This window comes from Misgurnus anguillicaudatus, chromosome 2, assembly GCF_027580225.2.
Source record: "Misgurnus anguillicaudatus chromosome 2, ASM2758022v2, whole genome shotgun sequence".
NCBI classification, from domain to species: domain Eukaryota; kingdom Metazoa; phylum Chordata; class Actinopteri; order Cypriniformes; family Cobitidae; genus Misgurnus; species Misgurnus anguillicaudatus.
This window is the reverse complement of record NC_073338.2, coordinates 51,058,321-51,068,628: the sequence shown is the minus strand read 5'-3', so window position 1 is coordinate 51,068,628 and position 10,308 is coordinate 51,058,321. Positions and strand designations below refer to the sequence as shown.

At 35.0% G+C, this 10,308-nt stretch overlaps 1 protein-coding gene across 1 annotated transcript; it reads left to right on the top strand.

The window, feature by feature from the left end:
- The first annotated feature begins 2,458 nt into the window (after nucleotides 1–2,458).
- On the top strand, nucleotides 2,459–8,428 carry LOC129443229 (ras-related protein Rab-11B). The gene is made up of 5 exons (XM_055203708.2): nucleotides 2,459–2,680; nucleotides 3,930–4,125; nucleotides 4,928–5,121; nucleotides 5,928–6,008; nucleotides 8,122–8,428. Exons 1-5 carry the CDS (start codon nucleotides 2,641–2,643, stop codon nucleotides 8,265–8,267), a joined length of 657 nt encoding a protein of 218 aa, XP_055059683.1. The 5' UTR covers nucleotides 2,459–2,640; the 3' UTR covers nucleotides 8,268–8,428.
- Nucleotides 8,429–10,308: the final 1,880 nt, after the last annotated feature.

Here is a 10,308-nt window from a genome sequence, read left to right as displayed (position 1 = left end):
ATAAATACAAACAACAAACAAACAAATGAAATGTACATTCCCATTTTATTATTATTATTATTATTATTATTATTATTATTATAAATTATTAAATTTTTGGTGCAAAAATGTTGAGCAGCATTATAAGTAAACTTACATAAAGATAAATCCTTCAGGTAAAAGACTCTTGAGTATTTTACACGTGCACACTACACCATCTAGTGTCTGTCAGAGGAACTGCAGATGTGTGCAGTAAGAAACTGACTGCCACTGTTTTATCTAAGAAAACCATCATAATTTCTGTATCAGCACATTTATTTAATATTTGATGTTTCATTGACAGTAATATTTATTAACTTAGGGATTTATCCAATGCAGGATGCATGATAATAAATATAACATAATGTCTAATCTAATCGAGTTACGATTGGGATTTGTGATTTCTTAGTGTTGTATAAAGAAAATATGGTTACATTTTATAATAAGGGTCCATCCATGAATCATAATAAACTAAGACATAAATGTATTTTTACTTAACCCTACTGGTATGTTCAAATTTTAACAACACTTTTAATGTTTGTGGTCAAATTTACCCCAAATAGTTTAAAATATGCTAAATAACTTCAAATTTAAAATAAATTTGTAGGAAAAAACAACTTTTTATACATAAATTGTTTATGTAATACATTAATTTCTATGAAAACGTATCTTTTGTGTCACATAAATTCAGTGTATATTTAGTAAAATAAAAGTAGTAAGGAAAATAATATATAACTTTTTTATTTTATTTGAGAATAGTTTTACCAGTTTTTATAAATGTAACGAATTAATAAATTAAAAGTGACTAAAAGTAACTTCAAGTCAAAAAGTATAAAGAAAAGGTCAAAAAGTAGGTTTAAGGGTTTTAAAATACAATTTGACCCCAAACATAGGAGTGTACATTAACTAATGCCAAATTAAGGCATGTACTAATCATAAGAGTCATCATTAAGTACAACATTACATGTTTTATAGTTGATAATGTAATATTGTATTAATTAACAATGAATTCATGTGCTTACTCCTGTTGTAGTTAATAGTTTATGATTACTACAGGCCTTAACTCAGCATTAGTTTATATTTAAGTTAGAATTAATTTAGGTATTAGGTTTTCAGAATTCACAGACCCTTTTATAAAGTGTTACCAAATTAATCTCCTTCGGGAACAGAACGTAACCTAAAAAAGAAACATTTACATTACATTTGACAGAGACTTTTAGCCAACAGTGCATTACTCTGTATCAGTTTTTATCAGTATGTGTGTCCACTGGGATCAAACCCATGACCATTTGTGCTGCTAATGCAAAGCTTTACCACTGAGCTGTATGAAAGCACAATCCATAAACAGCTTAAATATAAATGTTAAAATATGATAAAATAATCAGAGTGTGTTATAAATGACATCTTCATTGATCCTTTCTCTTATTCTGTAAAAGAGAGAGTCTTTGATGACGGTTTTGCATGCGAGTCATGTGACTGAATCTGAATGCTGCTTTCATTTGCATGTTACTATGGGAAGATTGCATGACTCACTGAGTCCTCAGAACCGCCCAATGTCTTACACATCATGTTACACTTAATAGCATTTGTAAATCATGATGTATTTTAATAAACAACATGGACTGCAGCTTTCTAGTTTGGGGAAGATTAAAATATCTAGCAATATGTAATATTTTGAATAGGAGCGAAAATATCTTTCAATGTTTGAAAAAAATCTTACATCATCCTAAAAAGAGAAATATAAAAAGGAATTAAATACTGTTTTTCAGAATTTCAGTTGTAGGAAATTATTGGATCCAATAGCAAATTTCGATTTTTTTGATTGTTAAAGCCTCAGAATTGATATTTTTCACACGTCACATCACATGTGTATTGCTGTTTGTCTTATTCAGCAGTTTACAGCAGATTTCCTATAGGAAACAATCAGGTCACTGAAGGTTAACTTACATGTTTCCTCCAGCACTTCCTGATGTTCATCTTTATCCTTTAGTTTAATGAGTTCACATTTTCTTAACCTAACAGTCAGACAGACAGCAGAATTGATCAGGGACGTTTGCTTCACAAAGTAAGAGGAAATGATTAACACAAATGCAACAAACTACCATAAACACATAGTGCAGTAAATCTGGTATGAGATCATCATGCAAATAACTTCATGTACAGACCTAAAGCATTTTACTTTCACATGCCAAAGAAGAACCATTTAAGGTCCCCAAAGTAGGCCTTCCAGTCAAGGGTTAGGATTATATAAAAAATTGTTTAGTTAGTTGTCTTTTAGCCTTAATTTTTTATGCATGTGGTATTTCCCTATAATTAGACACAGACTGATAATAAAAGGTTTGGTGGTAATCTTGGCTGAAGTGTGCACGTGTGAAGCGCGCCCTCTGCTGTGCGGTATGTATGTATGGAGAGATTACGCGCGCGACTCCTCCCCTGCTGCAGATCCGAGCGGAGCGCATCATCATCATCATCACCATCTCTCCTCTCTCTTCCTGCGGTGACAGATCTGCGCATTTCTGCTTCTCTTTCCTTTCACTTCAGTCTTTTCTGTTTTGCATTGAACCACCGATCAAACATCTGCAGCTTTGGACGAGCTAAAGGTCGCAGCTGGTTTCTCTTACAATGGGCAACAGGGACGATGATTACGATTTCTTGTTCAAAGGTAAAATTCTGCATTTCCCCGCTCATAATCAACCCATTGTTTCAACCCTATTGATATTACGGGCATGTCAAAGCCTACCGCATCATTATATAGTGATTTAACTCATATCGTGTCCATGTTAAAGCTGTCATTGCACCGCAGGGGCATCAATACTCATCAATCGATCAGTAACACCAGAACGCGTTCACATTCCTGTGCTTTATAAGATCTGAATCAATGACTTCATGCGTGCATTAATTCAGAGACACATTCAGAGAGACATACAGGCCAAAAGATCCAGAAGATAAAGATGTATCTGGTGTAGCATTACCTTCTTGTCTTTATGATGCCAATTGAAGTGAACAGAAAGAAACTCAGTTTCACATTCACACTGCAGTATGATGATCAATATAAATATGTTTTAATTATATGATCATATGCTTAAAGTCGTCAGATAGCAGAATGATTTGTAATAAACAGTGTGATGATAATATTATTGTTGAGGTCAGATGCGCGCGTGACGCCGCGAGTGTTACATTTGTTACAATGTGTTTGATGTGTCGCGTCACCGCCCGAACAAAGCAAAACTGTTACATTACAATCAGTTTTCACTGATAACTTCATTTTATATCCTAGTATGACAACAAAGCACAGTGAAAGCTCACAAGGACATCTGAGTTCTGTGTTCAGCGTATGGAAATCAATGCAAAAACATAAACGCGTGTAAATGTTTTTACTGTCAGTCAAAGCTCTCGTGCTGTTGCTCAGATGCCACACAGCACTGAAACCAAACCTTTTCAACTTTAAGGTCCCATGTTGTGATCAAAAATCATTTGAAAGCCCCCACATTCATAATGTTTACTCAATGAAATGTTCTAGAGCTCAACATAACTAAAAAGATTCATTATAACATTTAATTAATGATTTGAGTTGATTTCCATACTGAGGAATCCAGCTAAGACCAGCATAAGCTGGTGAGCTGGCCTTCCAGCTTGGTTTTAGCTGGTGTTGCCGGCCTAGTCTTTTGGTCACTTTTTAAGCTGGACTTAGGTTGTAAGACCACCAGCTTTGGCAGGCTGGGAGGACCAGCTTAAACCAGCTACTGCCACAGTTAAAACCAACTACCAGGTTATGCTGGTCTTGGCTGGATCTTTCAGTAGGGTTAGCTTGTTTTTTCTTATTTTAAATCATCTTGAGACTCTAGTAGTGAACCCTGGTCGAGAAACACTTCATTAGAGAAATCTTTAAATTTGTCTGCTTCACTTCTCAGTTGTTCTGATCGGAGATTCGGGTGTGGGGAAGAGTAACCTGCTGTCACGCTTTACACGCAATGAGTTTAATCTGGAGAGTAAAAGCACCATCGGGGTCGAGTTCGCTACCAGGAGCATTCAGGTGGACGGCAAGACCATCAAAGCACAGATCTGGGACACGGCGGGTCAGGAGAGATACAGGGCCATCACATCTGCGTGAGTACAAATACTGGTGATACAGCGATGTATCAGATGGTAAATCAATGTTTCTTTCATTTCAATACGGATGTATTTTCAATGCTACTCTAAAGCATCATGGTACTGCTTTTTATTAATAAAAGAGCTTTTCATTTCATTTAGATCCAAAGCACATAACAACTGTATATACAGTACATTAGTGGCCAAAAGTGATCTCTGGAGGGAATATTTGTGCAATTTTTGCGTCTAGGGATCCTGCAGTTTTGAGAAAAGTAGGCAAATAACATATCAGGGAAAATAGATTTTATTCAAATATGCAGAAATGCATAGAAGAAAAACAAAAATCTCACAGGAAAGAGCAAACATCAACTGCAGTTTCATCAATTATTCATATTTTGTTGAATCTCTCGTTTTTGATGACAGAAGTCATTCTCCTGAGCTTTGACTCAATAAGCTTTATTAATGTGTTGTGTGTCATTGTTTGCCAAATCTCCATAAATTCTTCCCAATTCTTGCTCCAAGCAAAGCAACATGCATACAAAATCTTAAATAATATGCGTGAATAAATCACTTGTGCTACGATGGACGTCACTTTTGGCCACAACTGTATACAAATGTGATTTTTCAAGATATTGATATATGCATCTGTGGTTGATAAGGCAACAGATGAGTTTGGTTAAATCTCACGATAACAATCAAATGATAACAGTTTTTACTAACCAAAGTACCAAAGAAAACTTAAACCACATCTGTTAACTTATTTGCAGGAGATATTTTCCTCTATAAACCGTCCTGTAACTGTGTGTATATATATGTGCAGGTATTACCGTGGTGCCGTTGGTGCATTGCTGGTTTACGACATCGCCAAGCATCTGACCTATGAGAATGTAGAGCGCTGGCTGAAGGAGCTACGAGATCACGCAGACAGCAACATCGTCATTATGCTGGTGGGGAATAAAAGCGACCTGCGACACCTGAGGGCGGTGCCAACCGATGAAGCGCGAGCATTCGCAGGTACACAAATCCCCAGACAGAGTACCAGAGCTGTTACCTGCCATACCTGTAAACACACTGTTACATTACAGTAAACACAGTATCATAATGTCAAGACAGGCAATGCACTTTCCATTTTACACACGAAAAATATCACAATGCTTTTTATAGATGTTTTTCTTTCCTCAAAGTGAATTTAAAATAAATGTGTTATTAAAAAAAATCAATGCACTTTTGCATTTGATTTTTACTGCACACCTCCTTTAAGACACCTCCAGACCAAGCAAACTTGTTTCTTGTATGAATTGTTACATTCACCTCAGTGCTCAATAAGATTTACACAGAAATGAGTTGTGTGAATAAACAAAGGTCGTAATAAAGAAAGAAAGTGAGTAGTATGAAAGTGCGTGTACACCGCCAACGACTTTGTCACCGTGTGTGTTGCTTGTTTCTTTCAACCAGGTCATAAGGAGGCGTTCCTAATTCTGGTTCTTTTACTACAATTATAAACAAACGATTAACCGCCCTCTCGTTAAAAGATGGATGACATGAATTTCACTGCTTTACTCTCATTGGTTGTCGCTCACAAAAGTAATTCGTCATTTGCATAAAGTGTAACTTTGTTGCACAGGTGGAAACGCCTACTACCTGTTGTAAACGGTTACTTTTGCTCATGTTGCTGGAAATCACCAAGCTTCCATTGAAATAAATGAGATTCAACGTTGCTAGCCACTGGCGGTGTGCACGCAGCTTGAGAGTATGTAGGTTATATCATCAGGGGATTATTATAAGAGCAGGTGATAATAAATGCACATCCTTGTTTCCAGAAAAAAATAACCTATCATTTATCGAGACGTCTGCCCTGGATTCAACCAATGTAGAAGAGGCATTCAAGAACATTCTAACAGGTACATGAAAGTGTGTGTGTCTGTGTGTGTAAATTTAAATTTATTGCTATTAAACTTTTCACAATTTTGCATTGTTGCCATTTTTTAAGCAGCTTTACTGTAAACGCATATTATTAAACACAGTAATAAATAAGAAAAAAACAAATGAAGAGTTTGGTTCCAAAACGCAATAAACGCCATTTTTGAAAAAAATGGGTTACTGCCAAAATCAGTATTATATCAGGTCAGTAGTTAAAAGTAAATTCTTAATTTTACGCAAAATCCAATATCCACCGTGTTATTCTGTCATCTTTTCTCCCCTTTTTCCCAAAATGCGATAAACGCCACTCCCCCTTTTTACAGAACGCAATAAATCCATTCCTGAAATTACAGCCCACCAGTCACGCAATGTAAACAAACAATGGCGGCGCGCTGAGTACACGGAGTCCTAGTTTTCCTCATCTACTTTGTACTTCGTGATCAACAAACAAAACAAAATAATACTTTAATTGCATCGCTAAACCTGTGATGGTTTTCTGTGACGGGAAAGAAACGTAAGCCATCAACATCTAATAATTTCCGCGAGAGGCACTCGGGTGCTTGTTCTCCAGACAGCATCAAGCTTCTCATGCTAAAACATTGACCCCAGAGGATCTTATGAAAACTTTACATTATTTTACTCAAAGTCAACGAAAATCGAGCGGGACCAAAACATTTTACAGCTGGTCACGTATAACCGCAGCAATGACTCTGTTCTTAATATAACAAAGTAAGTGTTTTGGTTAATTCCATTAATGTTTATTTTTTAATCATTGTATACCACTAGTCAACTAAATAAATATAAAATGGTAAAGATGAATGCACATTTATATATTGATTTAATAGATTTATAGCATTTTGAAATAAAAAACTGTCATGGATTTATTGCATTTTGTGGAAAAAAGACTTTGTTTTTATAATAAATCTTTAAAAAACTAGTTATGGATTTGAATTTTTAATGTTTTTATAACCTAAAGATGCTATGTGAAAGTTTGTAACAGTTGTAACAGTTTGTCTTGGTATAGAAAACACGTTTTTACCGAAATTTGTCAAAATGGATTTATTGCGTTTTGGAACCAAACTCTTCAAATATTATAAAGTATATCGAATAAACTGTATTATTGCAAAATGTATAATACTTGAGGAGCTCAGATGCAAATACTACTAAATGGTCTTGGCATGTTTTATACATTCATCAAATAGTTTTGCCTTAAATCTGCTTAATCCCGGCATAACGCCATAAGAAATATCACATTGTTGGCAGAATCCATTAAATGCCACAATGATTTAGTAGCAAAGTCCTCTAAGTACACGGAAGATGAATTGGGTGAACGACGGGGCGCCGCACGTTGAGGTGCAAGAGTTTATATTCCGGTAAACCTCCTTTTACTGGGTAAAAAGCTCTTGAACCTTGACATACACACCCAATATTAGGATAATGACCACATTTTTGAGCCTTTTACCGTATTTTCAGAAAGGAAAGTGAAGTTTTTTTGTAGTGGAGATTTTTTGCAGCTAAAAAGTCAAATTGGTTAAATAATTGGTTAAATACTAATGAAACGACTAAAGTGACATTTGTGAAAATATGGCATTTTATTCACTGACTAATAATCATTTCATTACCATTAAAGTGAAGTGACTGAACCTAAACAAAAGACTCTGATAAAATGCTCATTTATAGGAAAACATGTCGGACGCACTTTAGAGGGTTTTGCATCTGAACACTTCGATTGTTCGATTTTAGATTTGTAATCGATTTAAAAGACTGAATTGATGACAAATATATTTAATTGAATTTATTAAATCTGGTTTATGTGATATCATAAAGGGGTTGGGAGGAGTTTTTATTCACACAAACAATGATAATGGTACAGATACATTTAACTGGAACCATCAAAACATCACCCTAAGAGACTGACAAAGTCAACACCAATCATAATAATGATTTCATTAAAATGCGGGTAAAAACGCAGGGTATCCAACCATTATTTGAACGTGATTTTACTACTGCGGTAAAATTACTGTATCTTGTACAGCTTTTGCAATCGTTTTTAAAATTTTTAACACGGCTCATCCAATCTCCTTTATTTTCTAGAAATCTATCGTATTGTATCACAGAAGCAGATCGCCGATCGATCAGCTCACGACGAGTCGCCAGGAAACAATGTGGTGGACATCACCGTCCCACCGACCACAGACGGACAAAAGGGCAACAAACTGCAGTGTTGCCAAAACTTGTAACCATGACAACCGGCCCCACCCACCTGTCACTCATCTCTGATTTACTCAACATGTTGTTGTGTCACTGTTCTACGTTTGATTTGCATAATACATGTATTTTTTATTTTTGATAGCTTGGCAACTCACATGCTGAAGTAAAACTTTACAGTATCTGACTGTTTTATTGGCTTCCAGAGTGTGTTTAACAAAAAAAATGAAGCTTTGCTATAGAAGAAGATGATCCAGACAAACAGTTCATGTCTCAAATTAAATGTGTGTATCATACAGAACTCGTCAAGAACGTCTGAAGGTCATATTTCACCCCCCAATATCTAAACAAAATAAATTCTGTTTTACATAGAGAAACCAACATGTTTTGCATTTTTACATTATGTTACCGTTTTGCACAATAATCTCATTATTGTAATACTGTAAAAATCATAATATATTTACAGTATTACATTTCTACAACAAAATGTCAAAATGCAAAACAAGAGAATGGTCCTAAAACAAGCGTCCTTCTATTCTTGTCATTTTTTACACTAACAATCTTCTTTTAACATTAAAGTGAAGAGGTCAATCAATTAAATAAGTGTTTATATGTGAATAAGCTGCTACTGTAGTTTATGAATCTGATGTTTTTCTATTTCTGACCACATAAATGCTTTGTGGGCTAAATGTGAAATTTACACCAGAGAGGAAGTACAAACTCCCCCAGCCCAAAAAAACATTATTTTCTCATGGTTTGATTTTCCAATTATGCTAAATAACAAGAACACTGATGTGGAAAGCGTTGTGCAAGATGAAGAGTTAAAGCAGGCAAATAAATTCATTGAGAAATGTCTTGTTGTTTAGGCAGATCTCAATATATTAGAAACACTTTCTGATTTTATAATAATATAGATCTTTTAAAACAAAACTGCACTTTTTTCTTTAATATGTGTACAGTCTTCATTATTGTCATACAGACCTCATTCTCTCTGTTATATCTGAAGAAAAGTCCTCAGGAGGTTATCTGTGAAAATCATACACGCATACATGCACAATAATCTATTTGTAATATCAATATTTTCAAGTGAAATAAATAAAAGAGACTATGAACACGAACCGTTTTGCATCAAAAAAGCATACATGTATACACATAAAATAATCCCATAAGACCAAGAGTTAATGTTTCTCTAAAGTCTCAAACAGAGCGCATTGCATTATGAGTAAAACTACAGATCACATAGAATAGAAAAGACTTGTCCTGTGTCTCAAATGTTTCTCTTTATCCCAACACTTGAACCCAAATTCTCATATAATCCAAACGATTGAAGTTATGCAATTGATTTTAGCTCTGTACTTCTACTGTATATATTTATATTTTTACTTATTTTAAGAAATTTAGAGAACCATCTGACATTTGAAACATACTGAGCAACGAAATGAAATATAAACCTCTGAATAATATTTCCTGAATAACAGCAGTGTGATGTACATTCAGCATATTTCAGAGTTTATATTCTATGTTAATGGTCTCAGCATTCAGGAAACCTGTACACAGCTGATAACAGACGCCTGCTGTGACAGGTCAGGCCATCACAGTCTGTGAGAAAAACAGCACACAATAACAAAATACATGCAGTCTAATGGAATAACTTCCTCGAGGCTAAAATATTATGTTTTTTATATCAATTCAATCATAAAAAAATAGGATAAGATGTTTTCATGAATATTTCAAGTCTTGAACTCATGTGTAACTCATATCAGTGGCCTAAAACACATGTTAGGGTTTATTTCACTGTGCACTATAGCTTAAAAGTAAATATTTACCTCAGTTCTTAAGTTCACATCCACCAGCTACTGGTAATAACTGGAGTTAAAGACACAGCACAGCATGTCTATATAACTCCCGTCCAGAAGAGACAAAAGTCCTAAGAAACAAGAGACCTGAAAAGACAGGCATCTTAAAAATACAAGCATCCCGAAGACACAAGTGTCCTGAATAGATAAGAGTCCTGAAGAGACAAGTGTCCTGAAGAGATAAGAGTCCTGAAGAGACAAGTGTCCTGAAGAGACA

Excerpts from the sequence above, each read along its gene's own strand:
- LOC129443229 (XM_055203708.2), top strand. The coding sequence starts at position 2,641 with ATGGGCAACAGGGACGATGATTACGATTTCTTGTTCAAAG. Across the intron at positions 5,122-5,927 it reads TGAAGCGCGAGCATTCGCAG|AAAAAAATAACCTATCATTT; the intron begins GTACACAAATCC and ends CCTTGTTTCCAG. Across the intron at positions 6,009-8,121 it reads ATTCAAGAACATTCTAACAG|AAATCTATCGTATTGTATCA; the intron begins GTACATGAAAGT and ends TTTATTTTCTAG.